Source organism: Anneissia japonica, unplaced genomic scaffold (assembly GCF_011630105.1).
Source record: "Anneissia japonica isolate Jap-2015-1 unplaced genomic scaffold, ASM1163010v1 scaffold284695_len391863_cov200, whole genome shotgun sequence".
NCBI lineage: Eukaryota > Metazoa > Echinodermata > Crinoidea > Comatulida > Comatulidae > Anneissia > Anneissia japonica.
In genome coordinates, this window is record NW_022698213.1 from 282,681 (window position 1) to 305,461 (window position 22,781).

At 33.6% G+C, this 22,781-nt stretch overlaps 1 protein-coding gene across 4 annotated transcripts in view; it reads left to right on the top strand.

Moving 5' to 3' along the window:
* LOC117102444 (E3 ubiquitin-protein ligase CHIP-like) overlaps positions 1 to 10,912 on the top strand; it is a 45,796-nt gene extending 34,884 nt beyond the window's left edge. For 2 of the 4 annotated variants that reach the window (XM_033242704.1, XM_033242706.1), the window contains exons 6-7: positions 5,436 to 5,552; positions 9,784 to 10,912. In XM_033242704.1, coding sequence (XP_033098595.1) covers positions 5,436 to 5,552; positions 9,784 to 9,909 — 243 coding nt within the window. In that variant the 3' untranslated portion in view covers positions 9,910 to 10,912. Of the gene's footprint in view, positions 1 to 5,435; positions 5,553 to 7,881; positions 8,009 to 8,075; positions 8,758 to 9,783 lie in introns of those variants that run through there. The other 2 variants (XR_004444417.1, XM_033242707.1) reach the window with 2 other exon arrangements.
* Positions 10,913 to 22,781: the final 11,869 nt, after the last annotated feature.

Below are 22,781 nucleotides of genomic sequence, written 5' to 3' on the forward strand. Positions count from 1 at the left end.
TTTGCCACAAAAAATGATTTTAGAAAAACGACTACTGTATTTTGTGTATTTATTTCTTTCTTTACCTATTAACTCCTTTGCTAGACACTGCCATAATTTGAGTACCTGTGTGTCATGTTTCAGCAGGTTTCGCATTCGGTTGCTTTAATTGTTCTGTGAGTCTAGATTCATGGTATAATTTCTTGTCCGTTTCCTTTCCTTGTTGTCAAGTGCCTTGTGCTTGATTCAACAGGAGGCGCTATAAATTATAACATCAATATTTATGTATTGTAAATATTATTCTAGCTGAGCGGAAGTTTGCAATATTCATGATGATACTCTGAATGTGGCCTTCGGATGAAGTGAATTTATATACAAAAATGTTTAATATTTACAAAATGAGCATTATAAGTGTGCTGCGTCTAGGAAAATTCATAAGTACTCGATTTTCAATTCAATTCAATCATTCCTTTTCTTTCAACTATCAATTAAAACTGTAATTGAATTATACAAATTTAAAAGACAATAAATAAAAAGCACATCAAAACAACAACTGGAAAATTACAACAAAAAGAAAAACTAAAAAATTACCTCAAAAAGAAACCCTGAGCCACTCAGACGAGAGGAGCACCCACCAGTTTTGGAACAGACCAACATTTACTGAAAATTTGTTTATACATTTGCAGCTTCTTTAAAATGAAAACCATTTTCTATCAAGTTCCAATGTCACTGTTTCATCTCCCACCTTTTAAGGACATGTCTATATCTTCTTTCTTTTATATTCTGAGTTCATTTAGTGTCTTTCATAGACCAGCTATTGAAAGTGTCAAAATCAGGAAATCTGTATTCAGGCTTAAAGATTGCAAAAAGCCTTGAGGTGGAATATAAAAATAGCACATGCAATAAAATATATTTGAAGGTTTGTGGAGAGTATTAAAATAATAATCAATTCAGATATGAAAAAAAAAATGGATAAAAAATACTTTTATTTAGATCTCATATTTCTTTTAGATTCATTAAGATGTGTTCCGAGTCTTAGTAGTAATAGAATGAATGTCATTCCAATATATCTACAAGGATTTTTATTTGACGTTGCGCTTTAATTCCTAATGATGCAAAATGTTGAATAATCTGGTCATGTCAATTCTAATTATCTTAATTTCATTTCTCTATTCCTCTCTCTGTGGTGTAAATTCATTTCTTATATTATTTTCTCTCAATGCAATAAATATTTTCATCATTAATACTATTAAATGTTTTTCAATACAATGATTATTCAGTATAATATAATCTTAATTCAACAAATATACAAATATGATACAGATATGATAACATTAAACAGTTGTCCCAAGTCTTCCCGGAAGTCGCGGAGTCTCCCGGAAATCAGGTAGGCCTCCCACACTCCCGCAAGCAAGCAATAATCTTCCGGAAAGTAAACTACCTTCCACAAATTAACGAAATTTGCATGTTATTACCAATTTCTAATATTTCATTTCACTAGCGCCAAAGATATGCCAGTTTAGTGAACTTAATCACTGTCCTACGTGACATCCATTTAACAACAGGAGACTTAATGGACCCGTACACTGGGGTAACCCCCTACTCTTTTCGAAGGATGTACTGGGATCTTTAAAGTGCACACGAGCCAAATGCGTACACTAGGCTTACGGTTTAAAGTCCTTATCCGAGAAGACTTCTTCCACCACCGGAACCATTGGCGAGTGAGCCGTTTGAACCAGCGCGATATTGATACTTGAATTTACTGATGGTTTAATGGGGTTTTTTTTAACAATTTTTTTTTGTGTAAAAAACTTGAATTAAATATCTGGATATTGACAGTCCAATAGGTGGCCTGGCTGATATTATACATGACTAAAAATAAATTGTTAGAAAATGAAATAATAAAGATGATCTATACTACTGACTGATATGAATACTGAAGCAACAATTGCTTAAAAGCATGATACAAGTTTGTCTCCTAAAGAATTAATTCAGATAATTCAAACCAATTGTTTGAAATATTCAAATTGTACAAATAAATAGACCACATTTTCTTTTAAATATTATTTTTACTATGAATGCATATGCTTGATACTTTTTAGTCATATTTTAATATACAAGTGTCATTACCATTGCCTCTAAATGAAACCAGTACAGAAAGCATATATACTTAATAAGTAATTACTAAATTTCCTGTCCTAATTATTTTTATTCCATTTTTACGAAGATTAAGACGGCTTGTACATTCCTATCTAATTGGTACTGGTACAGTATCTGGTAATGCTATGCAAAATCTGAAAGCATCTAATGAAAGTAATGATAAGTAATGAAAACAAATGCAACAAGATCAACCTACATGTAAGAGAACTAAGATAATTTGAAATCCATTGACCATCGGACATTAAATATAGCGATTATTTATAAAGCCCCTCTGGCAGAATTATTATATCCCAAAACAACAACTGCATTTGTTAATATGCCTGATGGATCCATTTTCGTAGTCAAAACAAGATATGAATATCGTGTTGATGAAGAGGAATATAGATGAATTTTATTGATCATGATTTATCAATTCTTGTAGAAATTCATGGCCATACAGTAAGCCTGAAATTAATATAGAAACTGTTTTTCTTCCTTGTGATTTAAATTAGTGCCTTGAATATTAAATTAGGTGATGTTTCATTGAATGCTATTTGCATAAATTACATTTAAAAAAAAAGAAAAGTAAAAATATTGAAGGGAGATAGGCAACAGAGGTACAAGTATAAGAAGTGTGAAACATGAAAGGAAGTAAAATATGTTTTATTAAAAAGTGGTAAGAGGTAGGGTGGAAACAGTAAAAGAGGAGTAAGTAGCTAATAAAGTGAGTAAAACTGCAATAATCTATGAATTTAATGTCCCTATACTTACAAAATATAATAATAGAGCAAATTAATTAATAACGACAAACATGTTATCGACAACACAGAATACAGTACGTGCACAAACATATAAATTGAAATTGCGTGGTGTATTTAATATATTTGACAATTGAAATACTGTAGCATGTGTTCTTAGTTTCTGTTGAGGGTGCACTTCCAATCTTTCTAACTTCTTGATATTCTTACAGTTGTTGTCTATTTCAACCAAACCATTACCACACAAATGTTGTCACTAATTGGATAAAAATATACAATTTATTATTAAATTTTATTAATTTTATGCTTTAAATTTTGATTTTGAAATTGCCAAACACCATTTGAATTCAACTCTATTTTGATTTGAAATATTTGCCAAGTTCCAATCCTCGAGTGGAGGCCTATAATGCTCCTCTATTGAAGCACATGTTGAATTATCTGACCATCCCTTTTTTTAAAGTATACCTGCATCAATGGAAGTTTTTATAAATCCCTTTTTCACCTTCCATTCAAAAAAGTATAGTTAAAATGCTTAACTTCTGACCTGGAAAACATTAGCAAGACTTAGACCTCTACTAAATGGCAGAATTGTGATACTTTTAATTTTAACCTTGGGGAAAGCAATGATGTTTTTGCATTAATACAAAAATTGATGTTAGCTTTAGCTTTACTTGTCTTTTTTGAGAAGATTTTCCAATCTTCTACATTCATTTTTACTAACATGACTGTTGTAAATGGAATCGTAAGTGATAGATTCCATCAATTATTAAATTGTTTAGATCCATTATTCAAGATTTGAGTTACAAAAGAAAAACTTCTCAAAAAAAGCCTAAAGCTGACCCGAATTTTCTGTTGAATTTTATAGTAAGAACATTTCTAAACAGCTTATTTACAAATTTCTCTGTTTAATATTAAAAGACTCTTAAGGCAGGCTCAGGTCATTCACAAAACTGGAAGGAACTTAATTCAACTGGTCGACATGAGCGCTCTATACAACTGAACGGCACTCAATGAAACTAAACTCAAGCTTCAACGTTCCTTTCAGTTGCGTGGAGTGCTCATGTCGACAAGTTGAGTTGTGTTCCATGTTGACCTGAGTGCATTGAAGAACAAGCCACGTGTGAACAATTGTTATTGACAACACGTCAGCTGAATTTATAAATTTATAGGAATAATTCAAATAGAGGGACTTATTGTAGTGTTCCATACTTTTATCTAATACCAAATCTGGGGGAATAAGGTGTAAAAATGGGCAGTTACGCAACTTTTTTCCCCAGTTTTTAAATATTAAAAAATCTGTGTCTCATTCACCGTTCCCCAGTTTTTCGTCAAACAACTTTTTTCTGTCTTAGAAAAATCAGTTCTACAACATATCAAAATTTTTTTTTCCTCCGGAGCCTGACATTAAGATCTTTCTCAATTTGTGCTTTTAAAATATCATGCCTAAAAGTTTTTGCAAAAATGACAGTAAAGCTATTACTTTTCACAGTCATTGCAAAATAACGTAAATTGGGATTTGAAGTGTATCTTGATTTGTGTATTCAAAACTTGTTAAGCTTGGCAATGATGTGTCACCATGTGTGGAAGTTAATGATGTTGTCCCCAAGGGTCATGATTTGGACCCATGTTATTTATCATCTTGTCAACACTCTTAGAGGGGGTGCTGTGCCTAAAGTGTATGGACAACACCTCCATCTATGAGTGCGTTGGCAGGGATCCGACAAGTGGGCTCCAAACCATTCTTAATGAGACAGTTGAGTAGGCAGTTAACTATATCATGTCTCTTAACATTAGGAAGATGAAGGAAATGAGGGATAGAGGTATAAGGTCCAAGTCTGATTTTGAACGACTTCTTATAGAAGAGCTATCTGGATGTTCTTTTACATGTTTAATTATTATAATTGTCATGCCCGTTTAGAATGATACATATTTATTTGCATAAATGCCCTTTGAATAAACTCCACCCTCGAATAAACGCCCCCTTCAGAAACCCACTTGAAATAAACGCCTACTGTACCTTGAATATGCCCTGGGCATTTTTATTTTCCTTGAATAAGCACACCCATATCCTCCTTTCTCCCCCTCCCCCTTAAAAAGATTGACTATTAAAAAAAATGAATGGAAGCATCATAATTCTCAACACTTTCTATGTTATACTCCTGTAGAATTACATTCTCTCTAAACCTGTTGTGGATCAATATTTTTTATGATCACACAATAACACATTTTGGCACATATTTTCCACATTTAGAGTGAAATTAAAGGGGAATTATTGGAGTTACATCCATTTTCACAAAAAAAAAATAAACACCTCATTGTAATAAGCGCCCCCAAACCCTTCTCAACAATAAATGCCCCGGGGCGTTAAATCAATAAATGCGGTATGTCGTTCCAGTTTTTGCAATGTAGTTCATCTCTTTTTCAGTAACTTTTTATAGTAGTCCATTTCATTTTCATTGTTTACTTCAATTAAATGCTACATGTTGTTTTTTTCACATAACATATTTATATTACTGTATATTAAAAATTAATTTATACTTTTTTTTAAATATTTCATAGAAACGAGACGTTCCTGATTATCTATGTGGTAAAATAAGTTTTGAGTTGATGCGGGAACCAGTAATAACAAGAAGTGGCATTACGTATGATAGGAAGGATATTGAAGAACATCTTCAGGTAAGTCAAGGCATTGGGAGGGAGGGGGATGAGGTGGGGGGGCCCTAGATTGTGGGGAAATGGCTACATTCAGTGACGCTAAATGATTAATGTTTTGTCGAGAGATGTTCCCTTACTATTGTGCATAGTCCCCTGGAAGAATTGGAGTTAATAGCAATTTTAATATCTCATCTAGAATTTTTTTACTGTTAGCAAGAGGAGAGCTATTTATTTATTTTTATTTTATGTTATCAGAATGTTAATATAATACTGTACACAGGGGGATCACCCATAATTTTCAATTTTTATGTTATCAGAACTTTATTATAATACTGTACATGGGAGGGGGCATCCATAATTTTAAATTTTTACAAGAGTACAAAATATACTGTAGTCTTTTCTGTGCCCTCCCCCCTCCCTTCTCCTGAAAGCATACACAATAAAATGTTCATTTGTATCATTTTGACATTCCCATTTTATGTTTCATAAAAAAAAAGTACTGATGCCTACACTTTTAACCTCCTCCCCCGTATGTTTTGTATTCTTTTAATGTTGAAAATTATGGAGGCCCTTGTAGCAGCTACTACGGCTGTTTTACATATTGGCATTGGGAATTTATGAAAACAAAATGTTGTGTATAATGTTACACCTGTGATCGAGTAGCATTAGTGGTGTTTAATGACACAGTTAACTAATGCCAAGTACAGTAATACTTATGATTAATATATTATGTACAAAGCTTCATCGCTATCATGTTTTCTTCAGGTCACATATTCATTCAAGCTTCCCCTAAATATATTTTTTAATATATCACTTTAGGGTGTTTATGCATGCCACATGTATTTGTGATTTATCTATTCTATTATTGCATAATACCCTGATAAAAGGTGTGTCTTATGGAAAAATTTAGTAGTGTATCAACCTGGTCTCATAAGTCAGTCAGTAGAGCTTAATCAAAGTATTAAACCTATAAATTTAAGCAGTAGTAAGCAGTAGTCAGCAGTATCCTTGTATCTAGGAGTCTTGAGCTGGGGGTGTGGTGGGGGTGCAGAGGTGAAGCTTAGGGAAGCTCGATGATAAGGTGAGGGGGTGCTAGCTTGCACAATAAGGTGCGGGGTGCTAGCTTGCCAAAAAAGTGGTTTGGCGGGTGCAGGAGCAGGAGTGATTTTAAACTACTTGAGCGTAATTTGTGGGGGGGGGGGGGAAACTGGGCCACCGGTAGTCTGAAAGTCATGGGCTCGAATTTTGATAGGAAGAATGGTTTCCTAAAAACATTCCTACTCATAGTCTAAGATGTTATAAAAATACTAAAAAGTAATAATTATTTTTTAAGGTAAGCAATGTTATAAAAATACTAAAAAGTAATAATTATTTTTTAAGGTAAGCAATTGGAATGGCTTTTGCCTTTGTAGTAAAGAGATGAAGGTAAGGTGGATGCTTGCTGATTTTTTGCGGGGGAGGGGGTGGTGGGGCCTGGAGGGGCCTGGAACTTCACAAAACTCTTCACTATGTTAATATACTATTCCCTGCTGGGCATTTACCTCTGTATTTCTGTGTCAAGGCTTTTGGAAATAAAAACAAATTAATGCATGCAATTGGATTATGAATTGCAGATTTCATCATTGAAAGAAATGAAAAACCAACATACTGCTGCATAATTTGTCAGTCTACATGTAGCGTTCAATCTCCCTGGCTCTCATTGATCGTGCTTGCTTATATATGTAGGGGATGTTTCATCTATCTCTGCTTTCAGCTTTAACAAAAAAAAAATCATTAAAATTGTATAACTTTTTTTTTGGTTCTGCTTGCTGCGTAACAACTGAATGGAAAATATATATTTTAGATCAAAAAAAGAAAAGTAATATAATTTATTTTCAGTTTTAAAGAATTAGGTTAAAGAGAAATTTTAACTAGTGTGGTGAAAGAAAGATATCCCTGCACTAAAAAGTAAGACCTGTGTCTAGACAGAAGAGATGAGGCGCCACCACTATCCTGATTGATTTATGTCATGTGATGGTCATGTGGCAGATGTCATTGATGAATGATTGACACATATTATCTATATTGGTGTGAACTTATTCATAGATGCATGGATTACTACACCACCAAAGCTGCATAAATTAGTCAGGTATTAGAGGTAGATAATGGTCGTCCTGGTTCAGACCGAAAAGTGGTTGCTGAATAGATTAGATATTTTTGTTTATACTAGGCTCTGACATGGATGATATGGAATACCAAATAAAGTGAGACTAATGAATATTTATTGATTCTGACTCCTGAACATGGATGATATGCAAAACCAAATGAAGTGAGATTAATGAATGCTTAATGATTCTTACCCCTAATCATGGATGATATGGAAAGCCCAATGAAGTGAGATTAATGACTACTTATTGATACGGACCCCTAAACATGGATGATATGGAAAACCCAATGAAGTGAGATTAATGACTACTTATTGATACGGACCCCTAAACATGGATGATATGGAACTAATGCTATATTGTAGTTTATGACTCTTTATTGATCCTGACCCCTATTAACATGGATGATATGGAAAACCTAATAAAGTGTGATTAATTACTATTTATTGATTCTGACCCCTAAACATGCATGATATTGGAAAGTTGAAAGAATGAGATACAGTCATGAATTTATTATATGGAAAGCTAACAGTCAGATGAATGTTTGAATGAGCATATAAAAGATTATTTTTTTGCTTTTTTAACACCCCATTGGCTGGTAATCAGTTTTAGTAATTTTATAGTATTAACTCTAATTTAGTAAAACTGTTTTTTATTTGTGTTTTATTGAAAGTTAATGACTTATTTGGTTTTTATTTTGTTCTTGTGAAAACATAGTGAAACACACCAATTGTATTGACGTAACAAAAGTCTGAAGCCTTATTTCCAGATTGAGTCCTTCAGGTTGTGAATTGTGAAAGAAATCTTTTCTTGAAAGTGTCCATATAGCCAATTTTGCACAAAGGATGACATCTTCAGTGGCTTAAATGTCTTCAAGGAGAGTCTTAATAGTGATTCAGTTCGCTTTTAACAGTCCTTGGCATTCATATTTTTTTATGTTCATTTCTTGTTTATGTGTATTGTTATTGATTCAGTTCGCTTTTAACAGTCCTTGGCATTCATATTTTTTTATGTTCATTTCTTGTTTATGTGTATTGTTATTGTCATTTTACTGCCGAAATTGAATAAATCAAATAAAATCTTCGCTAAAAGAACATTGTTGTATTTTAACTGGCACTTTAGCCCTCCAGTCGAAACACAAGAAGATTGATAGCATCATTAAAATTAAATCAGTTGACCGATCCACAAGTGGCTACCACTAGTATAGTTGGCTGAAGGCTACTTGTATTTATGGATACTTTCAAATTGAGCATTTTGATTTTTGAAGGTTTTTTTTTATATGGATTATATAATAAATAGTGGTGCATTTTAGTGAATGACAGATTGGATATACTGTATGTCAGAGTTCATTTTATATAAGATAAGATAAGCTATCCATGATGATGCCCAATAGTTTTTTGTATTACTGAAAACAGTGATCCAAAGGATGTTGATGATGCTCTGATGCCTTAAATGTGCATTTACATGTATCATGCCTCATCTACAGTAGCCTTCTTGTCTGACATGTAGAATATTTATTGTGCAGCATTGAACTTATGTTATTAGTACATATGGCTTGTGGTAGAATGGCAGTTGGACATGGACAGAGACAAGGACAGCATGGCGGACTGATGGACAGATAGTTGATCAGTTTTAAATACAGAAAGGGAAAAATGTGTGCTTATTATTATCATATTACAGGTTTCCCTTTAATTAAAGACCCCTCCAACTAAGGACCACCTCCAATTAAAGATCATTTTTCTGTGGTTTTAAATTAACAAATGTCTTTATCTTTATTATTCTAATTAGAGACCAAAGCTGCTGAAGACTATGAAATCCCAATCCCAAAAGTGGTCTTTAATTGGAGGGAGACTTGTATTTCTAAATTTCATTGAAGTTATTTTACCATTATAATATACAAAAATACATTAGATACACAATTGAAAAAAACAGGCAGGTAGAAACAAAAAATTGTAAAACATACAATAATACAAATACAACTATTAAAAGGTGCTCCCCTTCCTGATCCATTGAAATCCTCTCATGTGAAACTTTTTTTAGACAACAGAAACACTTCTGTTATAATTTCTTAATTCCTTTTCTCTGTTTTCTTCATGTTATTCTTCCAGAGAGTTGGTCATTTTGACCCGATCACGCGTGAACCTCTTACTCAAGACATGCTAGTACCAAACCTCGCTATTAAAGAGGTCATTGATGCTTTTGTTGCTGAGAACCAATGGGTTGAAGACTACTGATCAGGGTGTCATTGTAACAGGGCTAAGAAGTAATAACGTTGAATTATATAAATTGTAGATCTTGCATTACTCTTTCTCATGAAAGATCTACAATATATTATGGGATTAAACTGTTAAATACAAAATGTGGATCGTAATGCGATATTTACAACAACTTTCCTGGAAAACAAAATATTTAGGAACAGGACCTGTTAACATGTTACATACAGTACTTCACAGTTTGCATGAACACTTCATACATAAATCTTTATCTAATGCATACATGCTTTATCTAATATATCTAAACACAAGTGTGTACCAGGTGCAATGTTGTGCTGATGCGACTCTGTGACATCACTTACAGTGCACCCTCCTATTGAAAACCGCATTAGAACTGAATTGTGTTCTAATTAATTGGAAGTGGTCTGTTACGAAGATTGCACTGTTACATTATATGGAATCATTTCATTGTGGATTGCAATGAAGGAAATAATGCTGTACCAATCTGGCAGTGCACTATAGTTTCAACTAGGCATAGCCAGGGGTCCTAAGTCTCCTTTAAGTTGCGGTAATGTCATGGAAATCAGGATGGCATCCCAGACTTCCATAAGCAAGAGTTTCCTGAAAAATAACCCTCTCCACAAATTCTTGAATTCATAATATTTGCATGTTTTTAATTCTTCATTGTTACTAATTGTCTCAGTGCCGACGAGTATCACCATGAAAAGCAAAATGCTGTTATATCAAGACTTTAAAGAATTCTTATTCTTTGGTATTGATGTGGTAGATGAAATAAAACCATTCTGATTTATTAAATGAAAGAGAACCATAAGACCTGTCCAGACTGTCAAATAAATTTTTATAGTCATAGATGTGACATGCCTACATATGGTCATGATGGCATTACATCATTACCATATATAGGCACATCATGACTATGTATGGGCATTCAACAGTTGTATACAACAGAGAATTCGGTTTTTTTTATATTACATGTTCACTGTGCAATGAAAAGCTAAAATGATTCATAAATGCATTTTCTTTGTCCTTTAAGCTACCTACACATCAACAATCATCTTTAATTTATCCTTAAACTTTTTCTATTAATAGTCTGGATCTTAAACTAATCTTTCTTAAATCGTTAAGCCATAGTAAGCAACAACAACACACACCGATAAGAAAAAGAGTTACATTAATTGATGTATCTACATGAAAATTGTACAGTTTTTAAAGGAAATGCTCTTGGCGATAATACTTTTATATTTATCACCCTACAAAGCTATGAATCCTTAAAAGTGCCAACAGCTTTGGGAACTATCTCGTTTCATCTTTATTACAGCCTTCCACTGTAAACATTACCACTATTTCCAAAATGTAATCTTCCTACTTTTTTTTACCTCATTTAAACTGTTGTCTTTAAATAGTAACCAGATACGAATATTTAGGAAAAGCCAGACCCTAAATACGAAAGTTGCAATCATAAGAGTATGCATATTCCCTACAGCTATATATGGATGCGAGTCCTGAATTCTAAATGAAAAGGTGGAGGCTGCCATGAAGGTTTTTGAGATGCTACCGAAGAGTAATGGCAGTTTCCTTGGAGGGAACACACAACAAATCAATCAGTAAGAGAACAATTGGGATTGAAGAAAACTGGCTAATACACTTAATTTCAAAACTTAAATTAAGATAGTTTGGTCACTTCAAACACCACAATTGGTTAGGGAAGACATTTATGGAAGGCAGAATTGAGGGAAAGAGAGGTAGAGGATGGCCAAGGAAACGATGGGAGAAAGATATTGAAGAGCTAGTAAACATCAGCGTAGTTGAAGCATGCAGAATGGCTACAGAAAGAGCTCCCTTACGACATTTTGGAGTGTCATCAAGATTCTAGATTCAAATCTTGTGACAAGAAGAGTTTTTCTCTTGACTATAAATGTGGTATAAACAACTTCACTTCCTAAGCCTAAAGTCTTAATGTATAGAGCATCACTTCCATGCAAGTCACTTGCTGTTGGATAAGAATAAAATATACCTTAGCACACATGTCCCTATGCTAAGGAGCGTAGCGGCTATAACGATCTGCCTCCATCTTGCAAGTTCTGTCATTGATGTAGTCACAAATGTTGTTGGAGTGAAGACCAAGGTCCTAAACATCTCTTTCAACTTGGTCAAACCATCTCATACGTGGGCGGCCTCGTGGGTGGGTCCCTGTTGGTATAGTTTTAATAATAAGAATATTATGGTAGTCATTCTTTTTCTTGGGCTTCTGTCTTTCTTTGGAATGCTCTGCCTATTACAATCCGACAGGCAACTTCCATTGATGATTTTAAGGCAGCTTTAAAAACTCACCTTTTTAGCTTGTATTTTTCTTAATTTTTTTTTTCCCGAATTTTATTTTTACTGTTAAGCGCATTGAGGCTTTAGCATAATGCGCTATATAAGCCAAAATTATTATTATTATTATTATTATTATATATAGAAGTACAAATTTTACAGGTTCCTTGTAGTGTATTTCATCACCTTTGTATAATTTAACGAAGTGTCAACGACATTTGTTTAAGTACATAGTTATTTAGAAACTGTGATTTGTAATCATTAGAAAATTTAAAGAAAATGTTGGTAAAAGAAGGCAAGTTTCTGGCGAGCCGACATTTATAAAATCTTATCGCGCAATGTATTAAACACTTAAACTTGGTGCACTTCATCTTTTAACAGTCTCCGATGCCAGATATTAATTACCGTACCTTGGGTTTACATTCATCTTATGTAGTGTCCTAATCAGTATTTATGGTTAAATAATATTAAACATGTAAAGGAAAATCTACAAAAGTGGCCAGAGCTTAGATTAAATTATGTTTATGCTTTGAAATTGGATAAGTCATTAGTGCTATATCACCTTTCTGTCTGGTATTGTATGTAACAGAGATGTTTAAATAGAGGTACAACAGTGAGTTCTAAATATTTTATAATAGAGGAAACTGATATCAGTTTAGCAGATCTTATTTTAGTTGGGAAGAGTAAGATTTTGTTGGGTATTTGACAAGTATTGCTGAGATGATGGTGATGATGATGATGACGATTACGATGACAATGATGATGACGATGACGACGACGATTGCGGTAATGAGGATGATGCCAATAATGATTATGGTGACGTTGATGATGGTAATTATGGTATTTGCGATGGTGAAAACAAGTTTTTATTTGTGTTTTATTACTATTTTAAATTGTTCTCATTGTAACTGTAATGTAATCTATTCTTATTTTATCATTCATCAAATATTTATTTTTTGAGAAGTGTTGCGTATCCTTTTCTCATCATGTATCTCCAATCACTCGTTTGTGTACATCAAAATTGAATCACTTTTCAAAGATTCAATTTTCTTGTACCGTACTGTATCTTCGTGAATAGTAAGAGCTAGACGACTTCAAATTATGTTTTAGAGGTCTTCCATTTGATTTTCATTTAATTTAGCTTAAAGTCAATCACTTACTAGTAATGTGATAAATAATTTTGAGAAACAATGTTCTCTCTTTTTGAAAGTAAACTCAGTGTGTGATGCAACAGCATGAGAATCAGCAGAAGCAGTTTCACACGAGCTCTTCCACACAAGTCTCCTACCGAAAAAAAAGTTGGGTTGTTGGAAGCTCTGTCCACACTATTTAGTAGTTAATTTTCGATGCACGACGTTAACCTTAACTTTAACGTTAGTACCCAACATGCAACGCGATAACTCCGCCCCTTTTGTAAACAAATCGAAATACGCATGCGCAAACCCGTACCTAACGTCCGTCGAGCACGTAAAATCCTGAAATTAACGTACTCCGCAACGCAAGATGAATAAATTATGACGTCATCTGTTAACGGTAAGCCGGTTTTCCACTAGGCGAATTTATTCGCGCGAATCAAACGTCGGTTCGCTTCCTGAGCTTTGATTGGTTGCGCATTTTTTCGCTTCGCAAAAAATCCGATAGGAATGTGAATGCGCATGCACATGAACCGACGCTTTCGATTCGCACGAACAAATTCGCCAAGTGGAAAACCGGCTTTAGGGCTACCTTTGCGTTTGTTACGCTTCTTATTTCAAGTGGTTAACACGAAAATCATGACTTGTGCGTTTCTTGAGTTGTGTCAATGACGCATCCAAAAAACTAAACTTTCCATGTCTGCAATGTATTTATTTAAGAAACAAAATTACTCATAAACGCACGTTGTCATTTCATCTCTATAATTCAAAGTCCTCTGGTGCATTCAAATAACAAGTGAAGTAAGGTCGATTTATTCATTGACTTTTTAAACTGCGTGTAAATGGGTAATTTCACAGTAAATGAACAAGCTATGCACTGTTTATTAGCAAGATGTATTAATATAGGATTGATATACATTACATTTCTTTAGAAAAAATGTGATTGTGCATTTTCTTAGCCATATACCTATACCACCGGTCAGAAGGCAAGGGATATGATTTGTGTATTTTAATACGAACTTAGTTCCGAAAAATCATTCCATTACCATATCTTATTAACACTTCGAAAACAATGATATACCTTTTGTTACACTAAGCCTGAATGCATTCTATCTATTTTCATGTAAATGTCACACTTTCCTGTTCGGTAACTGCGAAATAACCAAATACTTAATAATTTACGTAGATGTGGCACGTTCGTGTCCATCTGTTGTGAAAGAGGCCTCTAGTCCTTTTCTAGTTTCCCACATTGGAGCTGGTAAACACAGGTGCTACAAATTTCTCATGACTAAGTATATTATATTAAAAATCGTTTCTCTAAATTAAAATAATTTTGATTTTTAATCAATGTAAATGATCTTGATAAGTTCGTAAATGTATAATTCATGGCGTATGACCCTATCATGACCCCTAATGTTGCCATGTAACATCTTGTTTTGTCCAGTAATAAATATTGTTAAAGTGCTTTTTTTCTCTCATGGTTTGACCATGTTTAACCGTCAGAATCCATCCAGCTGCTGTTTTGATACCAGTTTTAGTTATTTATGAGCTTACAACACCTTTTAACGTAGTACATTATTATTTTACACTAAGCAAATGTAGGCTTGGCATTAAATTTGCCCATAGGTAAAATTACAAACGTTTTAATCGTTAAAATGTGCACTTTTAAGTGCAAGTAAATGTCACAGTACACCAAACCATTAAAATCCGTCATCAACACAAATGCTAATGATGAACAAGTGTGTATCTGTACTGCCAAGTGAATTGGGAGCTTTCTATTTGCGCGACGACGAACACCAGAACGAATTCACTCGTTCTCTGCGCACAACGTAGATTTGGCCAAACTGCGTCCTAGCTATATAATCCAGGCGACAACGTTCTCGCATGCGCAGGTGACTTTTAGTGACGTCATTACGCTCTACGTCCTTCCGTCGCCGTGCAAAATCGAAAGCTCACAATTGTGTGTATAATTATTGAACTATTGCATTATTTTATGTTTAGGTTCTGTAATTGAGCATTTCGTATTTGTGTTTCCGTAATAAGCATTAAAGATGAGTGACTATTAAATGCAAGCCTGAGTTTTTTTATTTAATTTTATTTTTCGTACTGTGGATACAATAAGCATACATGAAAGTTCTTTCGATATACTGTACAATGTCTTATGATAACTACTGTTACAGTTCGCCTTCTAAATCCAGAACAAAGTACAGCACCAGCTAACAGTCCAATCTTGAAAAACACATCTAACTATCTAACTGGAGACCGAAACCTGCGACCCCGTCATCAACACAAATGCTAATGATGAACAAGTGTGTATCTGTACTGCCAAGTGAATTGGGAGCTTTCTATTTGCGCGACGACGGACACCAGAACGAATTCACTCGTTCTCTGCTACATTAATAAAAGTACAAAAAATCAGTTTCGTGCCTCCGTTTGATGATTAAAGAATTCTTAGTTCGCGCAACGTGTGTCAAAGAAAAGTCTGAAGCTCAGGTGACAAGTTTGTGAAAGGCGAGTTGAAAATAAAGAGCAAAATAATAACACGTATTGCGTATCGGTATTATTGGCATTTTCGATTTTATTACAACGTTTATAAGATAAAATCATTGATATAACTTGTAGGATCCCCATAATGCATCATAAGAGGCACACAAAGTCTTTGTATTATTACGTTAAATGTATTCCAAGATATTTCAATTATACTGTACGTTGATCTCAGTGTCTAGTCTTGTGCATAAAACAAATTGCGCACTACGGCCGGATATCGAATTCATCAAAAGAAACTGTAATTTACGTTGGAAAGTATAAGTAGAACGACTTGATAAATATTGCAAAACATTCATTATCATCTGGTGTTTTCAGAAGTACGGAACAAGTCGCGTTTGATTAGAGAGAAGTTCTACATCGGTTTTAAAATGCACGCCGTCTTCCAATCCGGCTAGGTCACTTAGATGGGAGGGTGTAAAATGCAAAGAGTGCATTTACGAATTGTACTTTAAATTATCTCCATTGAACTGGAGTTATAACCATGAAGAAAATATATAATATAAAAGACGACCTTGTACTCATTTTGATAATGGTTATGGTTGGAATGCATGATGTGACAACACGAAGAGGAAAAGAATAAATTTCACAATATAAACAACGTAATGAAAGCATTATTTTAATGTATTGGGTCAGACAGATCAACAAATTCTATTTTCTTAAATATAGTTTAACGTTACACATGTTTAATCGTTGCGGGAACAAATTATGTTTCATAAACTTCACAATGTACATAAAATAAACATGTCACCTGTCAACAAAAACATTTAAATACAAAGACGACAAACACTTTGTTATAAGACAAACGAGTGACAAGAAGCAATTACAGGTAGACGAAAAGTGACAGCTTAACATTCGATAGGCATCCGACAGATGTTACAATTAACATGGTTTTAGTTTGAAGTAACCGACTGTCATTGAACGAGTTCGCACGTGCATAATAGTACTACCTGAGTAGTAACTAATTTTTTTTATAGGTGGCGCTTTTTAAATTCTCTTTATAATTTATTTCGCCAGTCAGTGCATAAGTGTATTTGTAGCTTTATCTTAGTGTAGAGAGTAGTCATACGCGACTGTTATCTTGATGATTATTATGTGAAATACAATTATACTGACATATTGTAAATATTATGTAACTATAGGCCTACAACAGGTATTAGCATTTAAAGGTAATAAAAACTATTTTGTTCATACAGTGGTGATAAGTTCTAAAATGCACTAATCCTGAACAATATAAATAACCTATATGAAAAACAAATTATATTTGTATACCGCCTTGATGCTATATAACTACACCTATGGTGGTTCGTATACTGTACTATAGGAAACCATAAACAAAAATTAATTTTTCAGTCTTCTGATCCAGCTTAAGATAGTCCTGAAAAGAATTTATGAACACTTCCGCCATTATGATAATTTTTCATCCGTCAGAACTCTTATCAGGAAGGAAATCATGAATTATTACAACTCACCTTAGGTATAAACCTTTAACAAGAATAGGGTATACGTGTAGGCTAATGCTAATGAATGTCAATGTATTATTTTTTAAACGTACTTTGAATATATTGGTTGTTGCTTTTTAGCTACAGGAGGAGTAATTTAGAGGTGTATACTTTTCAATTCTTTACACTTAATCATAATGTATTTGGCTTTCTAGCCACGCCCCCACCCTCATGCACAGACTGGTATACTGACACATAGTCTCAGTTATTGTTTGGTTTACCACCAGTCAGCAGCAACTTTCACAACCCAAACATATAAATATTTCCCTGTTTGAGATTTTCTGCAGGTTCTATTCTCCTGAAGTCGATTGAAGCAACTCAATCGGAACGTTGAGACATTCTCAACCAACAGCAGTTCTTTTCAGAACTATCCACGTGGTGTACCGCATAATGTACTTACACAACATGTCAACAATCGGATGAAGAACAAGATAAAATGATGAGTTTAGTTTAATAAATAATAATTAAAAAAAAATGAAACGGGTTTAAGTGTACGTGCCCTAGTATTTAAATCCTAATTTTAGTAAAATCTTTTTATATAGAGATTACCATTATAACTACAATTAGTATTTAAGACTAAAATAAATTGACCTTAAACAAACGATTCATTATTATCTTAATCTTTAAAATTCCAGTTACTTTTCAAACTTTACGTTGTTAAACTAACTTTGAATTTGAGTATGTGTGTCAGACACTCATTGGGCATATCATCATCTTTTTTGGAAAGGGTGCAAAAACGTGTATGCTGGTCCATTCTTGTAAACAATTATGTAGCCTATGTGGTGAAAATTATGCGAAAGATTTGGTTCCAGTATACTTACTCAAACAGAAAATAATTAATATTTGGCTTCCAACTTCCAAATATCCGAAATCCTAAAACGAAGTAGGTGGTGAAAGGAGCATAGGCATCACTAGTATAAGAAGGGAATAGTAAATGATACTTCGGGGAGCTGTAGCTTGATAGAAAGATGTTTGACTTCAGGAATTTTTCCCACGACGTAAAACAAATGCACCATTTATGCCTCATAAAGAGACGCATCGTTGATGTACTGCAGAGCATCTTAATGTGTACGTTTGTCTAGTGAAAGGGATTGCCATTTCGTAAAGTGATTAACAGTAATTCGTTATTGACATATCCTTGGTCTTTTTTTTTGACTAAATATTAACTAATTATATTAAATAGTTGTTTTTTGTGGGGTTTTTTTTGGACGATTAATTAAGGACTGTCTGTTGTTAACATACCTCGCCGACACTAATAATTTGAGTAATCGCCGAATGAATGCCTGACAGCGGAGGCCTGTTAGTGATAAAGGGATAAAACAAATTCAGATAGCTGATTCAGATTCGCTAATAGTAACCTGAACCCGGAACCTGAACAGTGTATCTTGAGTCCCTTGTCAAAGCTCACACCCTCACTAATGTTTTGGCATGAAAGTTTATATTTATAGCATTATAACTGGACTGTCCTCCTGAACTAGCCTCGTGCGAAAGAAATACATTCCCAAAATCGACTGATTCAAATGCACACACACACACAGACAGTGTTGAATAACTAATTTATCTCAAAGTAGCATACGGTATTGTGTGTCTACAATAAATATGGTTTGCCCTTTCAAAAAGAAAAAAAAACCCAATATATCCTGAGGTACTATTTAACAATACATGTCACATGACATGAATTTCTATTGTCTTGTAATCAAGATATAGGAATATAGGCCTATCATTAATGCTAGATATTATTTTCTACATGCCACTTCTGCCTGCAGATCTTTATTGTTTGTCAAGCATGGTGAGATTTCCATAATCGTTTGATAGATTAATTCAGGAAGCGCCAGAGTACACCGAGAAATTAGCTTGCAGCAATTCACAATGAAATTCAATCACTTATACATCGGTTATATATCATTTTAAACTATTCTATGCTATTCTCACTACGAGTGACGTAACTATATCAAGCATATTATTATATTCATCGATCTAGACGCACTCGTCCGCTTACATTGCGGTGAGTCACTAGGCCTACTGTATCCTAATGACCAATATAAATACGATGACAATAATTATTAATGATAATATAGTAATAGGCTAAATTAATAATAATTGCATATATTGACATATTAATAATCATTAACTTGCGGATTGGTCACATTTGCAAACTAAGAAAGATGGCGTGGAGAACTATTGCACCGTGGAGCTGTCATCTGAAGGTGAAAATTTTAAAGAAGTGGGCATCAAGCGAGAAATATATATAATAATAATGGCGACAAAGATACAATATTTGTATTACAGTATATTGTATTTAGTGATAGTATAAATTTAGTCATTAAAGCTACTATGTTTCTGGAGAAGATTCGGTACTAACAACCACCCGATGTTTTTTTATGTGCCGGAAGTGCAAGTCAATTTAATGATTAGTAACTCCAACCTAATCAACTAAGTTAACGTCTTCCTTCAGATCACGTTACCTTACCCTACTCTCTTAGGGACAGTGACATTATTTAGGTCAGTACTTGGGCTCACATTATTCTCCGGAGCATTGGTCGTACGACAATGCTAAATGGTGATTGAAGGCGGAGAATTTATCAACTTCATGTCATTATTTACGCCTCTTCTAAGTTCGAATTGTAGGTCGTTTACCCCATCAACTGTAAAATACATCATTGTAAACAATTGCAGCTGATGAGCTACACACACGCACACGCAATGTGACGTCATTTTGATTTTCCAAGACAGTTTTGAAACGGTTGCGCGTTTTAATCTGTCGAATTAAGATCACATTGAATCGTAAACCAAGATATATGTTTCTTACATGAACTAAATCATCCTGATTTATCGTGGGGAAGAGTGTCTCTAATGATGTTTATGGGAATATCAACTTCATTCTTTTCAATTAGAACATAAAAATGTAGGCCTACGCGTAAGATCATATCGCTCAAGACAGACTCAAGATTATTGTAATTATGTATTCGATAAGCGTGACAACAGGAATTTAGTCAGGATTCCAAAAATATATATTGTAAGTAGATGCTAATTAATCGGTCAATTAGATAATGTACAATATATGATTAGTTTACTCAGAGAATTCTCCCAAATTGTTTAATAACAACCAATGTAGGCCTAATACAATACAGTATTACAATAATAAAACATTGTTTTTTCATTTCAATTATTATGATTTTAATACCTTTTTTCAACTCAGCGGTCTATTTGAAACTGCGTTTTTGGAGCATGTCAGTTCTTATTTATGACCACTGGACTTATTTGTAATAATAATTGCACACTTAAAAGGAAATTTTGATATAGAACAATTAAATTGTCGTGATTCATAAAAATTTTAAAAGTGACATTCATAAATTGGTATGACACTTTTATCTGTTAAATGAAATAACGCATCAACGACATCAATGCCAAGCTTAATATGCTTTCTAATATTATGTTCGACCATTTCTAGCATTCTATTTTAGGCCTACATTAAAAAATTTCTGAGATGAGACATACTGTGGATCTTATTTTATTTTAGGATTCTATTATTTGACCGGCAAAACAATATTTCCATGTTCATGGAAAAATTGGCAATATCCATAGGTCAACCGACCTAATTAAAACAAAAGACAGAAAATGTTATCAATTACTTCCAAAAGTAATACAATTACTTACAATAGTTTCGTATTCGAACAAAACTTTTTATAAATATGATCACTGGCATTAGTTTCCGTACTCTTTATTTTCTCTAGGATTGGTCGGATTCACGTACAGGTCAGATTCGATATACATCAACTTATGAGATACCCGAAACTCCCTTGAATTACCAGCCGGAACGAGATTTTAAATTTACAAGTGTGCTGTTAATGATTTTTTTCGTATATGACATGTCAAACCATTCGGGATCTTGAATTTTGGTGCTCTTCATAATTCCAATGTCAATTAAATGGAAATATGATATTGTACTTGTCGTTAAGCAAATGCAACGCATTCTACACGCATTGATTTGCGATGTTTGGATATTTTAAGATTTAATGATGTTTCTGATGAAAAAAAAAAATTGACATAATCTAAACATAAATTATTCTCTCTGTACCCTCTCCAAATGCCATTGATTAACCCCTTCATACCTGTCTTCTCCTACTTCGCTACTATCATGTTGTGTACGGCCTACTGTGTCTCTTCAGTGATTTACAGAGATATCAATGTCTACTGTCATACTGCGGTCATACGCCCTCATCCCAAGTATTGGAACTGAAAACCACAAGACAGCAGCTCAAACGAGATATATTAAATGGAAATTGGCATAATAGGCCTAGCGATTAACGTTAAATCATGTTGTGGCATACGGGCTCTGATCTTACATACGTTATCTTTTTAAATGTATCAAAATCCGGCATTTTTTTAATGGATTGCTTTCGAGTTGGACATTGTGATTAGTCTCGTGGGCTAACAGGTCCGTAATCCTAGAGCAGTAAATCATTCATCGTTAAGGAATGAACATGAATTTGATACCCGTGCAATTCGACGATGTTTAGAAATTATATTGATGTGTTACGATACATGTTTTCATTATTTTTTTTTATGCACTCACGAATGTACAGCACTCTTGTAGATGTCGTTTTTTTTCAATTTCGTAAACATGTTATTCAAGGATCAAGGTTCATTTTTTTTTTCAATCATATACAAAAGTAAATGAAATATGTTTATAGATATTGAACATAAAATAATAACATGTACAGAAAAACATGCACAGTAAAAAAAAATCTGCCCTGCACATTCAACTGTTTTTGGTCTCAACAAAATGATACTTGAAAAACAAAAACAAAAATGACGTTTTTATTATATATGCTATTTTTTTTTCATTTATTCATTTAGTTTTTGTACCGAACACAATATCCTTTTTTGGGTGATAGTGACCCTGCCACTTTTTCTACTCCTTGACACTGATTTGAGTTTTCTTGTAAGTTTTGCCATTACATTAATTAGTGAGGTTAATTAGATATTCGGCAATTGAAGTAGTTTTATTTCCTTTAGGAAACGAACTACCACAAAGTTCAACAATATTAACTTATCAAATTTCAGCTAAACGAGGACATGTTATATATTTAACAAGAATAGATCGATTTTGTAAGCAATGAACTACTAACAAAATGATGTTTAATAGGTAATGTAATATTAGTCGACCATTACTGCAGCAGATACGGTTCGTAAAGTTTATGGATTTATAATCGCGTGTTCCTTTCCTTCATATTTATCGTTGATTTTATCTACGCTCCCAGCATGTAGTGTATATTTTTAAAAAAATATCTTCCAACCCAACCTAAGCCAGCGTAGAGCGTGTATATATACATATATATACATATATATATATATATATATATATACATATATA